At 31.9% G+C, this 20,535-nt stretch overlaps 2 protein-coding genes across 3 annotated transcripts; both read left to right on the top strand.

Annotated features, from left to right (window-relative positions):
* Positions 1 to 1,408: 1,408 nt before the first annotated feature.
* LOC125808930 (uncharacterized) lies at positions 1,409 to 9,231 on the top strand. Of its 2 annotated transcripts, none has more exons than XM_049488606.1 (16): positions 1,409 to 1,859; positions 2,983 to 3,084; positions 3,229 to 3,295; positions 3,417 to 3,598; positions 3,711 to 3,971; positions 4,686 to 4,769; positions 4,856 to 4,903; positions 5,008 to 5,072; positions 5,662 to 5,710; positions 5,958 to 6,234; positions 6,430 to 6,551; positions 7,082 to 7,162; positions 7,244 to 7,318; positions 7,874 to 8,061; positions 8,170 to 8,320; positions 8,691 to 9,231. In XM_049488606.1, the coding sequence occupies exons 1-16, from the start codon at positions 1,791 to 1,793 to the stop codon at positions 8,886 to 8,888; spliced, it is 2,019 nt and encodes a 672-aa protein (XP_049344563.1). In that variant the 5' UTR covers positions 1,409 to 1,790; the 3' UTR covers positions 8,889 to 9,231. The 2 variants fall into 2 exon arrangements, with proteins under 2 accessions (XP_049344563.1, XP_049344564.1); XM_049488607.1 differs by having other exon boundaries at positions 1,728 to 1,859; positions 3,171 to 3,295.
* Positions 9,232 to 14,294: 5,063 nt separating this feature from the next.
* On the top strand, positions 14,295 to 16,091 carry LOC125808850 (pentatricopeptide repeat-containing protein At2g20540-like). Its single transcript, XM_049488512.1, has one exon. It carries the CDS (start codon positions 14,295 to 14,297, stop codon positions 15,903 to 15,905), a length of 1,611 nt encoding a protein of 536 aa, XP_049344469.1. The 3' UTR covers positions 15,906 to 16,091.
* The last annotated feature ends 4,444 nt before the right edge of the window (positions 16,092 to 20,535 follow it).

The raw sequence follows: 20,535 nt of genomic DNA, 5'->3' as shown, positions 1-20,535 counted from the left end.
TATAGAGATACATATTCTTTATAACAATATTTCTTTATGACAACTAAAAGACAGTCAAACAAACGATATCGTTATATTATCGTACAAATATAATTAAAGATTATAAATATTATCACCAATCATAGTATTTGGTCAAAGCCCATGATGGTGGATTAACCTTATAGGCCAAGTAGAACCCATCTGATTTTACCAACCAATAACATGTATCAGTTTGATCACCTTTTGCTTGTTTAATACATGCAATTGAATCATCAAATACATTAAAAGTTTTTTGTTTTCCATCCCACTCAAAATCACAATAAAAAAGAGTAGATCTAATAAAATTCTCATGAAATTTGAAACTCCAATTTTGTCCCGGAAGAAGTTCGTGATTTCCAAGATCATCATCCTTAGATTGACAGTGAAATTTCAATTTTACAGTTGAATTCTCTGGGAGTGCACTAGCAATATACACATGATATGTTCTTTGTGAGAAACTTGTAACTTTATGGAGAGTGAATGAAAATAAAAATACGAAAAGTAAAATTTTCTTCATAGAGAAACTTATTTCAAAATGTATTTGAAATTTTATATTATTTTCAATTAGAGAAGTTGAAGTTTTATACTTATATATACTTGGAAGTTGGGAAGTTGGAAGTAATTACATCTTGACCAGATTTGTAAATCCAAAATAAATTTAATGTTTTTACCCCTTTTAGATGAAAGAACAAAAACAAATTTGTTTGTAACGAAGTTTATATTCAACAATTTGTAGGCATTATTTAGGGAAATGAAGAATTACATTAGAATTTATCAAAATCAATGTTATGAGCTTTCAAAATAAAATGAAATTTTCACAAAAGTTCAAGTATAAACATCTAAGCAATTCAATTCCTCTTTCACTATATCAATTAAACACTCTAATTTACAGAATAATTATCTAAATACTTATAAATATATGTATCATATCAACATCGGATATCCACACAACATAATATAGACAAGTTAAAATCTTTAGTTGCTAATTATAATTAAATTATTGTCTATCAAACAATTACATTATTTTCTTATGTCACCAAATTCCAAAGTGAAAAGTGATGTTTTATAATCACTCACATAAAATGCTTTTTCCCTATATCTCTCATATGCAAAAAATAAAGACATATAATACATAAATATGTTATTTAACTTGATTTTAACGAACATCTATGTCCTTCAATTTTGAATATAGATAAATAGACACGTAATTTATATAAAGTTTAACAAGTAAATACATGCATAGTATATAATATAACGTAAAAACTTATTAGAAGCCCCGTAAGATGTCGATAGGATACATATGTCTAAAATACACGTAGACCGCCAACTAGGATACATATGTCTAAAATACCCTCATATTTCTTTCTTCTTCTTCCCCAAAACACCTTAAACCCTAAAAAAAAAAACCTCAAAATCCAGCATTTTTTCTAACACATTTCTCAGCGAAATGGGGAAAAAGCAGCAAAAAAAAGGTCCAAAATCAAGAAGAATTGCTGAAAACATTGGGAGATTTTACAAGCAAAGAGAATTGGGACAGTTTCTTCACTATCAGAGGTTCAGATGATGCTTTTGAATGGTACGCAGAGTGGTCTCAGCTCAAAGAACCACTTCTCTCTAATCTCACAATTCCATCATCAAACGACGCCGTTTCTGCAAAAGAATTGCAAATTCTTGTTCCGGGTTGTGGCAATTCGAAGCTCTCTGAGTATCTCTATGATGAGGGGTTTTGTAATATTACTAATGTTGATTTCTCTAAAGTTGTTATTTCGGATATGTTGAGAAGAAATATTCGGGCTAGACCTGTTATGAAATGGCGTGTCATGGACATGACGAATATGCAGGTAGATAGTTATGTTACATTGGAAATAGTTAAGAGCAGCTCAATAGAATAGGTGGTCTAAATCGAAAATATCTTGTTATGATTGTTGTTGTAGAACATGGTCGGTGAGGATTCATACAGTTTTATTGCAACTGAGGCATAATTGTTATGAGTTTATATTGAGTAACATGTTCAGTGAGGATTCAAATAGCCGATCCTAACTTGTTTGAGACTGAGGCGTTATTGTTATTGTTTGTTATTTTGGTACATTCTAAGATGTTTGATGCCTTTTGGTAATGTTATTTGATAGCTTTCACAAATTAAAACATTGAATTTTTGATTTTGAATTTGGATGGTAAGTTTTCTCTATAGAACTAGATAGGCTGCTTTGAAGTTCTGGAACTTTTGAGTTTGCAAATGCAGTTTTTGAGCTTTGTTAGAAGGTTTATTTGAGTTAAATATTGAAAAAGGTTACCTTTTTAAAAAAATATTGGAACTCAGGTTTTCAATTTACAAAAACTGAAAAAGCTCCAAAACTAGTTTGAATTAACAGTCAAATGGTGCCACATAAATGGGATATAGAAAGTATAGTTTTTAATACAATAGAATGTATATCATGCATTTTCTGCTGTCGAGAGGTTAAAATTTGTCATTTTTTTAAAAACAGGTAATAGTAAATTAGTAATGTATTATAACATGAAGTGTAAATCTGTCACTAAGATGGTACCAGGAGAAAAGATGTTATCTTTAAGCAGTAGATGAAAGAAAAAGGTACCATTTAGTGACAAATTTTAGCTTTCCCGTAAATGTTGGTGGGGCAGAAATTTAACCATTTGATGGGACAAAAATTGCGATAATAAAATGGTGTAACTGCCAAGTTTAGGATGAAGATACATTTTCAAGACCGGATGAATGTTCCCACTTATCAAAAGAAACCAATAAAAAAGAATTGAAAAAAAAGAACAGTAGTGCTCTGTTTGGCTTTGGGGACATAAATAACCTGCGATGTCCTGTTTCTGGTGCAATGTTGCTACTTGTTGGCTGTTTGTCAAGGATGCTTCTTAATTTGCAAGATGTTTCTCATGTTTAATAGTTTTTTATTTTTGGACTATATTCTCCTCTAAACTATTTTTGTTATGATTTAGTTTGCAAAGGAGAGCTTTGGTGCCGTTCTCGACAAGGGAGGATTGGATGCTTTAATGGAGCCTGAGCTTGGATCAAAGTTAGGAACTCAGTATTTGTCTGAGGTGTTCTAAAAATAAAACTTGATTCTCATTTTTAATCGTTACACTCATTTGATGTATGCTCTCAAAATATTATCGTTTTTTATTAGGCAAATGATCAAGTCCGCTGTGTTCTGACTCATGCCTAAATGCCCTGAAACTGACCAGGTTAAAAGATTGCTAAAAGTCGGGGGGAGATTTATTTGCCTCACTTTGGCAGAGTCTCATGTATTAGGTAATCAAAATCTCTCCTGGCATATTTATGCATTTTGGCTCCTTATGATTCAAACTATACCCGTTACTGTTGTACATTGTTCAAGAATGATCATTCCATTGCTTAATCCTTCTCTTGTAAGGTTTACTCTTCCCGAAGTTTCGGTATGGGTGGAAGATGGGGATTCATCCCATTGCTTTGAAACCATCTGACAGGTCAAGCCTACAGACTTTTATGGTGGTAGCCGAGAAAGAAAATTCTCCTGCTTTGTGCCAAATATCGTCAACTGTTGATCAGTCGTCCTTTGGTGGTCTAAAGAACCAGGTAAAGGCTTTCATCCCATTATGATATTTTCAATTGCTGGCTCACTAAGAATGCTTATACATACACGTGAATCGTGATGAGATCTTGGGATGCTATTCTTTCTACTTTACAGGTTCATGGACTCTTTCAAGCACTTGAGGATGAAAATAAAATACGTGCAGATTATTCCAGTGGTTCTGATATAACATATGCACTAGAAGACTTGAAAATCGGAGTTGAGGGAAATCTGGCAGAGCTTTGTCCAAGTCGTAGAGTTCAGCTTAGTTTAGGTGAACCTGGGGTTTCCCTTTTCTGTTACAGAGCTGTGCTTCTCGATGCCCAAAAGGACTTTGGACCTTTTGCATATCAATGTGCTGTGTTTCTTGTACCAAAGGTTTGTTTCCTCCACTTTCATCAAGTTGCTTGTTAAATTATTATATTTTTCCAGTGTTTAAGCTGACCCCTCTTTGGGAGTTCTCTTTTTCTTCTGGTAACTGGTGTTTCATCTACGAAGAAAAGATTAAGACTCCCTTTAGATTCAACGTCAATAACCTTATTTAACATGGTTCCATTTTTAATGAGTCAGAAATTGGTACTATCAACTATGAACACTGTTGGATAAAGAGATGGAACAGATAATACTTTTTGGATTTTCATCTATTTAATTTTCTGACAAGTACAACATTGAGTCATTGAGAGCCTCTCTGTAGATGGATGATGATATTTCCGGTATGGGAAGATGACATAATTTTGTGTTGTTTTATAATATTCCCAGTTTGGCCTATGGATTTGTATGTTATAATTTGTATTTCAGTAAGTAAATTGTTACCCTCTTTTTGTCTGTTTATGAACAGTTTCATGTTGTAGGTAATTTTCATTTCTTACTAATCATGTCCTTGTCTAACATAGTTGTTTGCGCCGCCAATAGTGTGGGAAAGTTGTGTTAAATGGAAATTAAAAAAAAGTCATGTTAATTGGAAATGAAAAAAGAAAATTTGGACTGTCGACCTAATTTGATGTTATGTTTTGTGACTCTATGTCCTTAGATCATAGTTCATTAGTCTTTTTTTTGAGGCGTATAAGAATTTAACTGATATTTAGATTTCAGACTCGAGCTCATGAGTGGCTGTTCTCTTCAGAAGAAGGACAATGGGCAGTTGTAGAAAGCTCTAAGGCTGCTCGTTTAATAATGGTACTCATTCATTAAAATGCACTTGTTTTACTATTTTGTTATCTTTGTAAAACTCTGATGGGGTGGATTGTCAATTGTGTTCTTAGATTTTGTTGGATTCTAGCCATTCAGACGCCAATATGGATGACATTCAGGTGACTTTTGCTAGATTTTGTTGATATATTGTGTTGTGTCATCAGTTGATGAAAATAGTGGTTTCTTATCAACTTCGTTGCATATTCCTTTTTATTTAATCCAGAAAGATCTCTCTCCTCTGATAATGCAATTGGTGCCGGGAGATTTTGACGATGAAGCTCAGATACCGTAAGTTTACTTCTTATAATTTACCTTTAGCTTTAGCCATCTACCGTAATTGATATAGAATAGGTTATCAATTTTAAGGGAAGTTCTTGAATTTAACTTGTGGATAGTTCCTTTATTATCCATTACCAAAATATGGCTACCCAATAAAGAGCTGAATGGGTAGAAAGTGGTATATTGTCTGATCAATCAATTCCACTGGTTCCTATTGTCTGATCGATTAATTCAACTACTTCCTAGTGTAGTTTGCACTCCCAAAACTCTTAATATATAGTCAATTCTTTCAAGCTGTAAATGTACGTCTTTAGTGTCTCCATCATAATGTCCAACACTGTTTTAGATCCCTTTTTTTTTTTTTTATAAATGGTGGTCAATGGGTCAGCTGGAACGCTCCCTCGATTATTTCACTGTGTACCAGTTACCCCCCACCAGCACTGTTATCAAGTAATATGCAATGCTGTTTTAGTGCTTCTCAAATGGTTTGAATAATAACTTTGCCTATATAGCAATAAGTTCAATACTCATATAGCAACAAATATGTGTTTCTAATATTGGGAAGTTTAGTTACAGTAAGTTTTTGTACTTCTCTCAGTTTTATGGCCGCAAGTGATGGAATCAAACAGCGAAAGATTGTTCAAGAGGTCAGTGAAAATTCTTTAAATCAATTATCATTACGTAATAGCATTCGTATGATTGTTCTTATTGCCCACCCATTTCTTTATCCGTCATTTTACTCTTTTTTTTCTTGAGAATAAGTTGAATAGCTATGGTTTTGAATCTATCTTAATTGGTGCATAACATGTTATATTGTTTAAATGGTTTTGCCTTAATAAAAAGTTTTTCACCTTAATTTCTAACCTATTTTATGTATTACATTGTCTTTTGTAGATCACATCTCCCTTGACTGGTCCAATAATTGTAGATGATGTGATCTATGAGAAAGTTGATGACAATATTAGCCGTCTCTTTGCATCTGAGGATGTGATATTTCGTCGCCTTACTTTCCAAAGAACGGAGAGTTTAGTTCAATCTGAGGCTGTGCTATCAAAAGAAGGATCACCGAAGTCTTTAGCTGATATTAATCAGAAGATAGGCCAGTCATCTTCAAAATCCAAGAAAAAAGGAAATCAGAAAAAATCTGGGTCTAATGTCTCGTCTTCTGATGGTAGCTTTATGATCCTTCATACTCTTAAGCCCTCTTTTCTTCATTAAACCTTACCCTAATTCTAATTTATATGATATGTTTCTAATAGTGGAAAGGAGAAGTGAAGCCGTTTGAATGTACTTATGACATTTATTTGAAGACATCAATTCTAACTTTGAGTCAGTACGATGTGCAATTAAATTAATTCTTTTGCAGGATTGAGCAACGATTTGAAAGTTGACCACAGTTATTTGGCCAGTTCATATCATACTGGAATCATCTCTGGTTTTACATTGATATCTTCTCATTTGGATGGTTTGGCATCTACGGGAGGCACGGTAAGAAGTCAACTAGTGTCTTTTTTTCTAAAAAGAAGACTTGCATATACAAATTTTGTCATTTATATTAACCAAAACATCTCTAACACATTGTGTAAAAACAACTCGACTTAGGTTAAGCAACACTCTATCATACTAGAGTACAGAGTACTAATTAACTGGTTGCTGATGAAACATAACATAAACAGCATATGAAATCAGAACCACACTAACCTAAATGGCCACTGAGCAAATTTATTGTGCTAAGACTGCGCATCCTACCGTTTTCCATTGTCATTATTGCAAAGCGAAGTTATAATAAAGAACCATAAGAAGTACCGTAATAGAGTTCTAAATTCTTTCCTTAACACACAAAAATGCATAGTCATCCACCCACCCACCCACATATTTATCCATATCGAGAAGAACACAACATCTATGAACTAGAATATGGCTTCAGTAATTTTATACTAACTTATGTGAAGCTTCTAGTCCATCTTGGGAAGTACAGGTGATGCTTTAGCTAAAACTGCAATTGTCGCTTTTTTCAGGTGAGATCAGTAGTAATTGGTCTTGGAGCAGGATTGCTTCCCATGTTTCTACGTAAGCACCTGAGTTTTGCAGAGATCGAGGTAAATTATGGCTACCTAAATGTGCAACCTTTAAATTATTATTTCTTACCTTGCCAAACTGGCTCATAATGATATTTACAGGTGTTGGAGTTAGATCCTGTGGTTGTAGATCTTGCTAGAGACTATTTTGAGTTTAGAGATGATGAACGGTTAAAGGTAATTTACATTCTCCACTCCACCTTTTCTTACTTCTGTTCCTTCTCCTCCCCCCTATCTCTTTTGCTTATTCTTCATTAATAAGTTAATAACTGAATGCAAGTGTAAACTGTATCAACAACAACATACCTAATGTGATCCTACAAGTGGGGTCTGGGGAGGGCGGGGTGTATGCAAACCTTACCCCTACACAGGTGGGTCTGGGTAGACATGCTGTTTCTAATAGACCCTCGACCCAAATTGTAGACCTTATCCAAAAAAAAAGAAAAGAACTAAATGCTATGCAAGATGCAGCATTCATTCAAGATCACCAAAGTAATTCAATTGATGTTTGACTTTTCTTGGTGGCTACTTCTTATAAATAAAAAATACAAGGTGAGTAAAATAGCTTATTTAGAGGTTTAATAATGAAAACTGTGATTTAAAGAAAGCAATATGTTATACATTGGTTCACCTTTTTTTCTCTTATCATAAATAATAGAAGAAGCGTAACTCAGATATCAGATGCTTGTAAAACCTTATAACTGTCATCTTTTAATGTCTTTGGTGTTTCAGGTACACGTGACTGATGGTTTAAAGTATGTCAAGGATGCAGCTCATGCAGTTACCAATGGTTATGAAAATAATGTTTCTGAGGCAAAGGTCCCTTCTTCCAATGGTAATTCCATCCTGTCTAGTGCACCACTTAAAAGCACAGAAAAAATCGACATGCTCATTGTTGATGTGGATTCTTCAGACTCGAGGTAAATGGGTCTATTCACCATGTGTTTCTTCTTTACATATATCTTTCTTTTTTCGCTATATCACCATATTCAGTAGCTAATTGTTGATACTTTTTCTCTGGTTCGCAGTTCTGGTTTAAGTTGTCCTGCTGCGGACTTTGTTGAAGAGTCTTTCCTTATGGCAGCAAAAGATTCTCTTTCTGATCAAGGACTATTTGTCATAAATTTGGTATCGAGGTCGCAAGCCATCAAGGATTCTATCTACTCCAAATTGAAGTCGGTGAGAATTAAACTCTTCCTGACACGAGTTTGCGAATTACATAGTAGCTTTTTGTCCTCCAAGGAATGTGTTAATTTGCTTGCCTATCCGGTAATTATGTTTCTATGACACCAAAAATGCTGCCACACCTTGTCAGATCCTCCAAAAATATTAGTGTTACTTTTGGAGGATATCCGGCATTGCATCAGTCTGACATGTTTGAAGAGTCCGAGCAACATAGCCTGAAAATCTGCTGCCCAACATCCATATATTGGTGTTTTCTATTTGATAACAGATCATCCATAATGCACTAGTCGCACCAATTAGATAAAATTAGCTTAAGCGCAGCTTTAGATGTTTTATCTGAATCACGTTATGTGTTATTCTCCAGGTATTTCCTCACCTCTTCCACCTTCAGCTGGATGAAGATGTCAATGACGTTATTTTCGCTCTCAAGACGGAGACATGTATCACGGAAGATAAATTTCATGAGGCTTCTCAACAACTCACAAGATTATTACACCTAGAAAACTCCCCATGGGGCCAAAATATAACAGAAGCCACTAGCAAGATCAAAAGGTTGAGATGATTTACACACTGATGAATGCCATCAAATACTGCAGTCTAGGGGCGAAGCTAGAAGCCGATGTACGAGTTCAGCCGGAACTAGAACCCATAAAGTTCAAATCCTGGCTCCGCCTCTATCCATGCCCTGCTGAGGCTGCCAATAGAACGATGCACTTCTTCTTTTTAAGTACCTCTACGTTGAACCACGGATTATCCCCGTGTGAGTTTGATATTTACATGCCTTGAGATTTATAAGATATAGTATTGAAATTGCTATGTACATTGGATAAATTTGATATGTTTGTCAAAGTTATGTAATGTGTTTATATGTATCTTGTTATATAATTTTCTTGTACTCAAGCTTTAAAACATTGAAGGATCATTCGATGAAAAGAGAGTGAAATGTTTTTTTCACAATACAAGAATTGAAGTTATTTTAAACGTAGCAAATCCACTTTCTAAGTTATCTTAGTATGTGTAATATCACTAGTTATATGATGTAGGTTGTAAACTTGGTATTAACTGATATTCATCTCCTCTAATTTGGGATGTGTATAAAGAGGCACTTAAATATGTATAGAATTGAATAAATAAATATATCATATATTTGTTCTACGGATGTGCATCATTAATCAGATATACATTCAGATTTAGATGTCTTAATATATAGTAACGAAAACAATAAATGAGGCCTTAGTTTAATTCCTTTTTAGCCTCTACAAAAGAATGGAAATAAAACGTACAACAGTAGATATAGTGTTCCATATTCTTCATATTAATTAATTTGTAACAATGACATGATTTAAATCTGATTTTCATCAAGAGTTTTCCTATTATAGATAATTATATCTCTATTACTTCAATCGCCTTAAATTCTATTATTATAAAAAGATAAGTGAAGTGACTATTTTTTTATTCTTCATAAATGGAAAATTTAAGTTTATCTTTTCATTGTTCCACTGCTTAGATTTATGGTATGTATACACCTACAATTGCTATTTTCTCTTCTAATAATTACGTGTACTTTGTTTCGATAGAATCCAATAATTTTGACCCCCATCTTGTACGTACCTAAATGTGTTATGATATTATATACCATGTTAAATAATACTTGTCGCGTTTCATTTTGCAGTGATTTTCGTAACGACTGAGGTTCTCTCAACAAATGCTCAAACCGTATGTCCTTATGAAGTTATTAATTTTCCTTGTACTGAAATAGAATTACCAGGTTGTCAATCACGTTGCCAGATGGAATTTAGAGAAAATTATATTACTGCATATTGTGTGTTAAAAAAATTAGGAATTGCAGCTACTTGTGTTTGCTTCTACAAGAGTGACAAACCATGTCCACCACCAAATATTTATTAGAAATTAATTAATTACATACTTTGATATGGAAATTTATGTAATAAGATTATTATATGGATGAGAAATTGGTTTTGTTAGGTTTATTATTTGTATGCTCTTTGATATGTGTTGTCTGAGTTAGGAGTCTTTCAGAAACAGATTTGTATATATTTTATCTTTTTCAAAGTATATTAGTGTAGTAGATTATATGGATGAGAAATTGGTTTTGTTATGTGTATTGTTTGTACGTTCTTTGATTTGTGTTATCTGAGTTGGAAGTCTTTCAAAAATAAATTTGTGTATATTTTACTTTTTTCAGGGTATGTTAGTGTAGTAGATTATATGAATGAGAAATTGGTTTTGTTATGTCTATAGATTGTATAGTTTTTGACGTGCGTTATCTGAGTTGGTGTCTTTCAGAAATAATTGTTTTATTTTTAACAATTAAGAGTAAAATCTGTGTACACTTTATTTTTTTTCAAATCTCATATGAGAATATTACATTGAGTATAAATGTTGTTATTGTAGATTATATGGATGTGTGTTGTTATCGTAGATTATATGGATGAGAAATTGGTTTTGTTAGGTCTATTATTTGTATGTTCTTAAATATGTGTTATTTGAGTTGGGATTTTCGAAAGCAATTTCTAAAATAATGTGATTCACATATACCTATTTACTGATTCATCTAAATTCATCAAGCAATAACATGTGTTATCAGTGTTAATATTAAAAGTGAAAAATGCTTAATTATTTTTTCTTTTTCCCTATGTATTAATTTCTATTTAGGCATATATAATTAAAATTTAAAATATAAAAAGTCTAACTTCTCTTTAAGTCAATTTTCCAAAAACAAAAGGGGCAAGAAAAAGAAGACTAACACATAATTATGGATAAGTCAATCTCACCCTTATTCAAATTGTAAGTAAAATACTTAAAACATTTATTATTATTAGACTCCCTCTTAAATTAGAAAAAAAAAATTCTCCATTTCAAATTAGTTGTCATGTTTTGTAAAAATAAATTTAACTCATTTTCAAAGTTAAATTGGATTAGATCAACTCAATATTTACTATTTAAAATTTAAATATTAAAACTATATAATAAGTATGGCAAGTAACAACTTTTCTCATTTTAATTTGATTAATAAAATATAATTTTAAAACGCTAGTTCAAGTTCACATAATTTATTGTCAAAAAAGTGAACATGATAACTAATATAGAACGGAAGGAGCAAAATATTTTTAACTTATGCTTTCCATATCCTACATATTAATTAATAATTAAGGGTAATTAATAAACTAATCTAACTTTGATTTTTCATCAATAATTTTCCTATTATAAATTATTCTCTCTATTAGTGCATTCTCCTCTATATTCTAGCATATATAAAAAGATTAGTGAAGTTGCTACTTTTTATATTCACTAAAATTTCTGCAATGGAAAAAATCAGTGCATCTTTTCGTTGTTCCATTTCTCTCATTGCTTATATTTTTGGTACGTATAAACCTATAATTGCTATTTACTTTTGTGATATATATATATCGGTCTTTCCGAAAAGAATGACCGACAAGATAAAATTCTTTAACCATGAAGAGATAAGGTGAGCTGTCCAAGTGCTTGTCCTCGTCTCCTTTGATGAGATTCTCTTTCTGTCTCTTTCTTTATGACGTAAGTGCTTACGTCTTTTGTTTTGTTTCTTTTGAATGTTTACATCTTTGCTTTTATCGCTGTTTGCCTACTCTGATTCATCGTCATTTGGTGAGTGTATATATATATATACATGTGTGTGTTTTCCTACAATTTCAATCGAAATTTGATTTTTTTAGAATTTTCCGATGATGGATTGGAGGCTGGATTTAACTTCTAATTATTTTGGATTTCAGTGAATCTAGAAATTTGAATTTTGTATACCTTATATTTATCTTTATCGATTCTGACATAAACTCAAATACGTATATTAACAATGTTTAAATTGCATAGAGTTTATAAGGATTGAGAAGTTGTTTAACTTGAGTAAGAATTATATATTAGTAGTATGATTTATCTAGACTTGATTTTACTTTGTTTTGGTTAAAATTTTCTTGGAGCTCGAATGAATATTTAAATTGGAAGATTGTGTTGTTGGCAAAATATATTTGATATCTCAAAGGAATGAAAATCATTTTTCTTCTTGCAACTCCTACAATTAATTTTGGTAAAAAATGAGTATCGTCAAAACGTTTCAAGTAAATTCAATATGGTATACGTACTAAATTGTACAAATGACTTTTATGACATTTATTAGCCATAAATTAATTATTAGTCCTTTATCTTGAGAATATAATTAAATAATAAAAGTATGCCTTTTCTACCAGCTTAAAGTTTTAAATGAGATTGTTACACACTTCAATATGATATCAGAGTAGTTAGATCAAATCTCACCGTCATCCATATCAAAGAGTTTCTACGTGTTTGATCCACATAAAAAAATCAAGCGCACATGTGGGGGGTGGGGGGAGTTGAGAATATGTTATCTCCAACAACTTAAACTTTAGATGAAATAATCACACATTTCAACATTTTATTGTCTCATTAATTTCCAAGATAAATTCTTCTTTCTCATAATCTATTGTGTTGAGTTCTATTTTTAAAAATCTTTGTTAGTTTTTGGTTTCTAGTTTTACACTAGAAAGACTTGTTGAATGTAGATGTATACACCTAGACGGGATTATCCTTAAGGACAATATCTTTGACATACCTCAAGCTATGAGAATTCCCATAATCAAGTATTTTCGGCAAGATTTCCAACATGTGCGAGAGACGAATTGAAAATCGAAAATTCAATTAGAAGTTCCACACACATATTTTATGTCAAAATATTGAGTTAAAAATAATATATTGTTTTTATAACTCTTCTAGTGTATATATCATTTGCAGGTATTTTCATAATGACTCAAGTTCTCTCAACAAATGCTCAAACTGTATGCCCATATGAAGTTATTGATTTTTCTTGTTCAGATGCAGAATTACCACATTGTCAATCACTTTGCCATATTGTATTTGGAGAAAATTTTGTTACTTCACAGTGTGTGGAGAAACAAAAAGGACAAGTTTTTTGTACTTGCTTCTACAAATATGACAAGCCAACATGTCCACCACCAAATGTAGATTAGAAAATTTACATATTTTTCTATGAATATTTTCATAATTATTAGACTATATGGATATGAGAAATTTGCATGTTTTACTTTTATTTAAAAAGATATATGGATCGCGTTTGTGTTAGTTGATTAAAAATAAGTTATTGTAAAACGATTTTTATAGTTGAAACTGATGTTATAAATAAATGGTTGTGTTTTAATAGAAGTGTTAAAATTGATAATAATGAGTTGATGTATATAATTCAATGAAGCTATATGTAATAATATAAATTTAAAGTGTGTATGTTCGGACCGTCTTCCATATCATTCGATAATATAGATTCACTAGTTGCTTTAAGATTGCAGTACTTTTAAATCTTTAGGAAATTCTTTTTCTTAATACCTTTGTTCTCCTTTCATCCGGAGATATAGTAACATGATGATCTTGTTAATTCTATATACAACTATCTAACTTTTCTTATACTATATAGAAAGGCCGATTTCTCTTTTCTTTGACACTCTCGAACTAATCATCGATTTTCTAGATCATGAAGCTAGCTAGGACCGAAACAACTATCAACCAAGCTTAAGTTAACCTTTTAAGTTTGTTTATCTCTATTCTTTGTCTAACCAGATTTGTTGACGTCTACACGTTGTTGTCTTGTTGAGTATGAGTATATTTGTAGGGGTTATTTATAAATGAATCTATATATTAATTATTTCATGCATGTATTAATAATAATACAAAAATTAGTTATTCATGTATTTGTTATATATGTATATTATTTGATTTCTAAATTACAAATTACATACCAAATTTATTTTATGTATCAATAATTTATCTCCTAGTCAATTATCAAACATATTATAAGCTATGTAAAAATTTAATACTCGCATAACTCAACTAATATGCTTTAGTGTTCTTACACTTGAGCCACACACAAACAGGTAGAGAAATCATGAACATGAAATTTGGATTTTTAACAGTCAATGGATTGGAAGATATGTTTATACCTGTTTTGAAAAACTGCAAGAGCACAGTTTTTTTGAAGAAAATTCATGCTCAAATTGTCAAATTTTCTCTTTCACAGAGTAGTTATTTGGTCACCAAAATGGTTGAGATTTGTGACAAAAATGGAGAAATAGAATATGCAAAATTGCTATTCAAACAAGTTGAAGATCCAAATAACTATTTATACAACTCAATAATCAGAGCTTATACACATAAACATAGATATATTTCATGTATCAATGTGTATAAGCAAATGATGATATGTACAATTTCTCCCGATGAATATACGTATCCATTTGTTATTAGATCATGTAGTGCAATTTTGCGTGTTGATGTAGGTGAACAATTTCATGTTCATGTATGGAAATTTGGGTTGTATTATAGTAATGTGATTGCGAATTCGTTATTGGATATGTATGTTAAATGTGATCGAATGAGAGATGCACATTTGGTGTTTGATGAAATGTCTGATAGAGATGTGATTTCATGGAATAGTTTAATTTGTGGACATGTAAGGTTGCGTCAAGTGAGGAAGGCGAGAGCATTGTTTGATGTAATGCCGGATAAGAGTATTGTTTCTTGGACTGCTATGATTTCGGGGTACACGAAAACGGGGTGTTATGGAGATGCTTTGGATGTTTTTAGGAGGATGCAAATGGTTGGTGTGAAACCGGATTGGATTAGTTTGGTTTCGGTTTTGCCTGCTTGTGCGCAACTTGGAGCGCTTGAGTTAGGGAAGTGGATTCATTTCTACGCGGAGAAGTATGGGTATTTGAGGAAGACTTCTGTTTGTAATGCGTTGATGGAGATGTACGCGAAATGTGGAAGTGTAAACGAGGCTTGGCAGTTGTTTAATCAGATGTCTGAAAGAGATGTGATCTCCTGGAGTACAATGATTGGTGGCCTAGCGAATCATGGTAGAGCTCAAGAAGCGTTGAAGTTGTTTCATGAAATGCAGAGGTCTGCTGTTGAACCGAATGAGATCACTTTTGTTGGTCTTCTATGTGCTTGTGCACATGCTGGTCTGTGTGATGACGGTTTGAGGTACTTTGATTCCATGAAAAATGATTACAACATAGAGCCCGGGATAGAGCATTATGGTTGTCTGGTTGATCTTCTTGGGCGTACAGGACGTCTTGAACGAGCTCTTGCAATCATCAAGACCATGCCAGTTAAGCCTGACTCTGCTATATGGGGTTCTCTGTTGAGTTCTTGCAGAACTCATCGCAATCTTGAAATAGCAGTTATTGCAATGGAACATCTGTTAGAGCTCGAACCTGAAGATACAGGGAACTACATTCTACTCGCTAACATTTATGCAGATCTCGGAAAGTGGGATGGTGTATCAAGGATGCGGAAGTTCATTAGAAGTAAAAGCATGAAGAAAACACCGGGCTGCAGTCTGATTGAGATAAACAGTTTGGTGCAAGAATTTCTATCGGGTGATAATTCGAAACCATTCTCAAAAGATATCCATGAGGTGCTAGAGCTATTAGCCTTACATCAAAGCAAAGAAAATGATCTAGTTGATACAACGCTCGAGTACTTAAGTCCATGAATATATCGAGGAGAAGTTGTCATTCTGAGTGCATAAGCTCTTTTCTTGTTCAAGTTTTTAGCACACTCGTTATGTGTGGAAGTTCCAGGAGGAGTAATTCAGATTTGTGGGATAAGCAAAGACGGGACGATGAACTAGAAAGCACATATGTGAGCCTGGAAGTCTAGGCCAGACCCGCAACAGAGTTCGATGGTGTTCTATTTACATAAGATAACATGCCTGAAATGCGATTCTACGAATACAAATTTCACTGATTTCCCTGGCATTGGTGACAAAGGTACATACTGCATCTTTATGAGTAAACATAGGATTGAACCACTAGTAATCCACATACAATCTACTAGTAAACAACGAGCAGGTCATTGTCGACATGTCTGCTTGCCCCTGTGAATGCATCATCAATCATCTCACCAATTGACCTGCCAATGACAATGTGTTGATCTTCTGGTTCTTACTTGTCTATGTTCTATCACTGTGCATGATTTCCGAGCCTCTGATCGATGTTATTCGTATAAGAAATAGGCGATGAGGGCATTTTTTGGAAGTGAAATCGATGCTCTTGCCAGAGAAAGAGAAATCACCATAAGAGGAGTCTATATATGTTGCTGAAGCCCAAACCACAGAAGCTCACTCCTCACTGACTTAGATGCACCCAACATAAGTTCTGTTTTATTGTAAAACAAATTATTACTGTTGTTCATGTTTATATGATACTATTTCCGTTTTAGTCTGCTTTAAAAAGAATGATTTATATTTTCAAAAAAGAATGATTTATTTATATTTAGAATCAATTTAACTTTAAACTTTTCATGTCTAGTTGGACTATGACTCACACCTAATTTGCCTCTTAAAGAAACTTCCTCTCTTTTCTCTCGAGGGACAATGAGAATCGAACTCACACCAGTACTTTGACGTAAATAATTTTTTGTTCAACATCAATAACTTTATCTTCTAATTTCAACAATAAAACACACAATTTAACACCTAAGTATACCTCAAATAAAGTCAAATTTGAAACATCACACGATAAATAATTACTTGCATTCGATATTTGCTCCACATCGAGCAATTTAATCCTGTCGATTTAATTTTTTAAAATTAAAGTCGTCTTGTGATGACGTGGAGTTTGACAAGTCGTCTTGTGAATAGTGTCTTTGAAAAAATATATTTTACTTGTAAATAATGTAATTACGTATTTTCTATTATTGCATATAACTCAAACTCTTATTTCTATATATGGAATCCTAATACAAATCAATCCCAAATCATTAACTAAAAGGAAAAAAGAAATCCTTTTCCTTCACTAAAACAATTTCTTCAAAAATCCTATTTTTCTTAAAAGAATTATTTTCCTTTTATAAATTAATTAACTTATACGAAAAAAAACCCTAATAGAAAGCCCTTTCAATATTTATATTTCTACGCCACACTTCTCCAACAGCATCAGATATTAGACATAATGTCAAAAAAGAAATCCACTAATAGTGTTCCATGTGATATCCTAGTTTGCATTCTTACTAGACTTCCCGTTAAATCTTTGTTAGGTTTTCAATCTGTTTCTACATCATGGAATGCTATAATCTCTACATATGAATTCAAGAAAACGATTCTTGATCAATCCAACACGTTAGGACGTGTAAAGTGCTTGTCATCACAAGGATGTAGTTGGGATGAATTCAAGTTTATAAACTTAGAATATCCCAACGTTACAATAGAGGGGCAAGAATTTCCACTAAAAGGATTCGAAAATGCCAATGTCTTATGCTCATATAATGGATTGGTACTATTAAAGAACCCTAGAGCTTATAAGAAGTTTGTTTTGTGGAATCCATCGACTAGACAATGCCAAGAACTAGCATCATGTTCATATGTGAAGAAATATGTATTTCCTCGTGCTTGTGGGTTGTGTTATGATTCTACTACAGATGATTACAAGGTTATATTGATTTATAACTCGTTTTATGTTGTTTGCTCGAACGGGAATTATTGGAGGAAGCAAACAAATCTCCCTATATTAAAGCAAGTTCTTCCTACTATAGAACAAGAAACTAAATTTTGTTCATATGAATGGGCTGAAGGTGTTAATGTTGAGGATTGTGTATATTGGTCTTTGCATCGAAAACTTCGTAAATTTGACTTGAACGTAAGTAAAAATTCTACAATTATATATTTTGATGTGAAATCAGACGAACTGAACATACTTCCAAAACCAAATTTCATATGTAGTAATGATGAGTGGTTTCGTTTGACTAATGTGAAAGATTGTCTTAGTTTATACGGTGGCATGACAAGTAGTGACAATTTTGACCTAGACATTTGGACCATGGACGTAGATGGTTGGAAATGGTTAATGAAACTTTGCAACGTACCAACGATATGTTGCAAACATTATTTTATCACACATACTAAGTTTTTGTGTTGCAAGGAGAATGGTGAATTGATATTTGTTGGACCAGGGCATCAAAATGTTTCCATTTATAATCCTAAACAACAACAATTTGTTAAAAAAGAGTATTTATATTGTGATGCAACATGTTTGGATAGCTTATGTTTTCCTAAAATCAATGTCATGATGAACAAGAGGAACAAGAGGAAGAGGAAATAGCTCACTCACTTCTAGAGTAGATTCAAGAAGAAGACAAATTTATCGAAAGGGATGGCGATAGAGCGGAACAGGGTGAGGTAGGTTAACTCTTTCCTTGTTAGGGTTTGTTTCGTCATGTCTTGTTTCGTTTAAGTTATTGTTTTGTCATGTCCTGTTTAGTCATGTAACCCTTTATTTACATATTTACATATTAATGTCATTTTCAACTTTTTTTCTTATTTTTTTGCAGTTTTTAAATTTTTAGTTCTACTTTTTAATGTTGATCCATTTTGATTTTGAGGTTACTAATTTTAACTATCATGATTAATCATAGTGTAATATCAATGTGTGTGTATATCTACTCATATGTAAAATGTAAATTGGTCACTTGGCAATTGACATCTTAGTTTTCCAATTAGTATTGATTTAGTGATGAAATTAATTTAATAAAAGTCACTTGATTTTTCAATTAGTATTTGATTTATATAGTGATGAAAATTTGACAAAAGTTATTTGATTTGATTCAATATTTAGAATTCATTTGGAACAAGTGGCAATGTTGTAGCACCAAAGGTTAAAGGAGATAGAGTTGCATTTTACCAATAGTAAACCAATCTACGCTTCTATCCTGTCAACTCCAATCTACGCTTCTATCCTGTCAGCTAGTAGATTAATACATTTCTATATTTAGTAATAATTTAATTTTAAAATGTCTATTTTATTATTATAAATGATTTATAGCCATATAAGTATTGAAAAATTGTTTTCTTTCTTAAATTTCGAGTCAAATTAAACTATATTACAAAAATTAAAACGAAAGAATGGAGATTTTGTATCGTAATAAATAATAAATATATACAAAATAGCCAATACACAATCTACACCTAATAAATAATAATGTCATCAATGATTGCCTCTAGAAATTACATGATCTATAAAATTAAAAGCCTATGAATCTTATTTTCCAGCCACCAAGTTTGCATCATTTGAAATTCAGAGTAAAACATTGTGACCGTTTTATCAGAGACTATCCAACGTGGAACTAAAATTCAAACTATATAGCTCTTATTTATTTGATATCAAAATAAAATTTCTCATATTTGCATAAATATAAGCACTCACAAAAGATGCTTAATAATTTTGTGTAATCAAACATTTTTTCCATAACTCTACACTAAACAATTTTCAAATATTGATTTTCTAACGCGAATCATGAATTCTATTCAAGAAATATTTTTTCATAATAAGTTTAATAATATTATAGCATATATACAAATTTAAAAACAGACAAAAATAATTAATATTGATTTAACTAAAAATTAAAAAATGTTTGTCAAGTAAATTCTCCTCTATTTATATATTGGTCAACATAATGATATTGTTTTAATTACTTGTCATTAAGAAAATCTCTAGTATTAAATATTTCAGTTACTACAATTAAGTACAATCTCCTAAATTGTAGTATAAAAAATGATTGAACTGACTATTTTATTCACTAAAAAATTCATCAATGGAAAACTTTGGTCTCTATTCTATTTTTCTCATTACTTACATTTATGGTATGTATATACAATTTATAATTTCTATTTGCTTTTCAACTTGAACCATAATTATTTTCTAATTTGTGTCAAGTTTCTTTTTCATTGCACTAAAATAAAAATAAAACTTTTTTCTTCATTGATTTTTTCCTTGTTGTGATTTTTGTATTCTTATACTAATTAAAGAGAAAGCGATCGATGTATTATAAATAAAACTATAGAAGATCAAGATTTAAATTCTTGATCCATTGATTTTGTATTTCAATGCTATGGACAAATTTTCTTAATATTTATTATTTTTATTTTTGCAGCTATGTTGATAATGACACAAATGGCCTTAACAAATGGGATTGTATGTGAAGCAGAACTTCAAATTGCTTGCAAGGATGGAAATGTATTATATTGTGGCTCCCTATGTTACGATAAATATGGAGAAAATTATATGTCAACAGAGTGTGTGGAGAAAATTGTAGGTTACCCTATGTGTGTGTGTGTTTACAAGAGTGAG

Source organism: Solanum verrucosum, unplaced genomic scaffold (genome assembly GCF_900185275.1).
Source record: "Solanum verrucosum unplaced genomic scaffold, falcon-dt-bn FXZP01000218.1, whole genome shotgun sequence".
In the NCBI taxonomy this organism is placed as follows: Eukaryota; Viridiplantae; Streptophyta; class Magnoliopsida; order Solanales; family Solanaceae; genus Solanum; species Solanum verrucosum.
This window is presented reverse-complemented; position numbering and strand designations above follow the sequence as displayed.

What these genes read in the sequence shown, in the direction of transcription:
- LOC125808930 (XM_049488606.1), top strand. Translation starts at nt 1,791, where the DNA reads ATGTTGAGAAGAAATATTCGGGCTAGACCTGTTATGAAATGGCGTGTC. An exon ending in GAACTCAGTATTTGTCTGAG is followed by an intron (nt 3,085 to 3,228) that starts GTGTTCTAAAAA and finishes GAAACTGACCAG; the next exon opens with GTTAAAAGATTGCTAAAAGT. An exon ending in TTGGTGGTCTAAAGAACCAG is followed by an intron (nt 3,599 to 3,710) that starts GTAAAGGCTTTC and finishes TCTACTTTACAG; the next exon opens with GTTCATGGACTCTTTCAAGC.
- LOC125808850 (XM_049488512.1), top strand. Translation starts at nt 14,295, where the DNA reads ATGAACATGAAATTTGGATTTTTAACAGTCAATGGATTGGAAGATATG.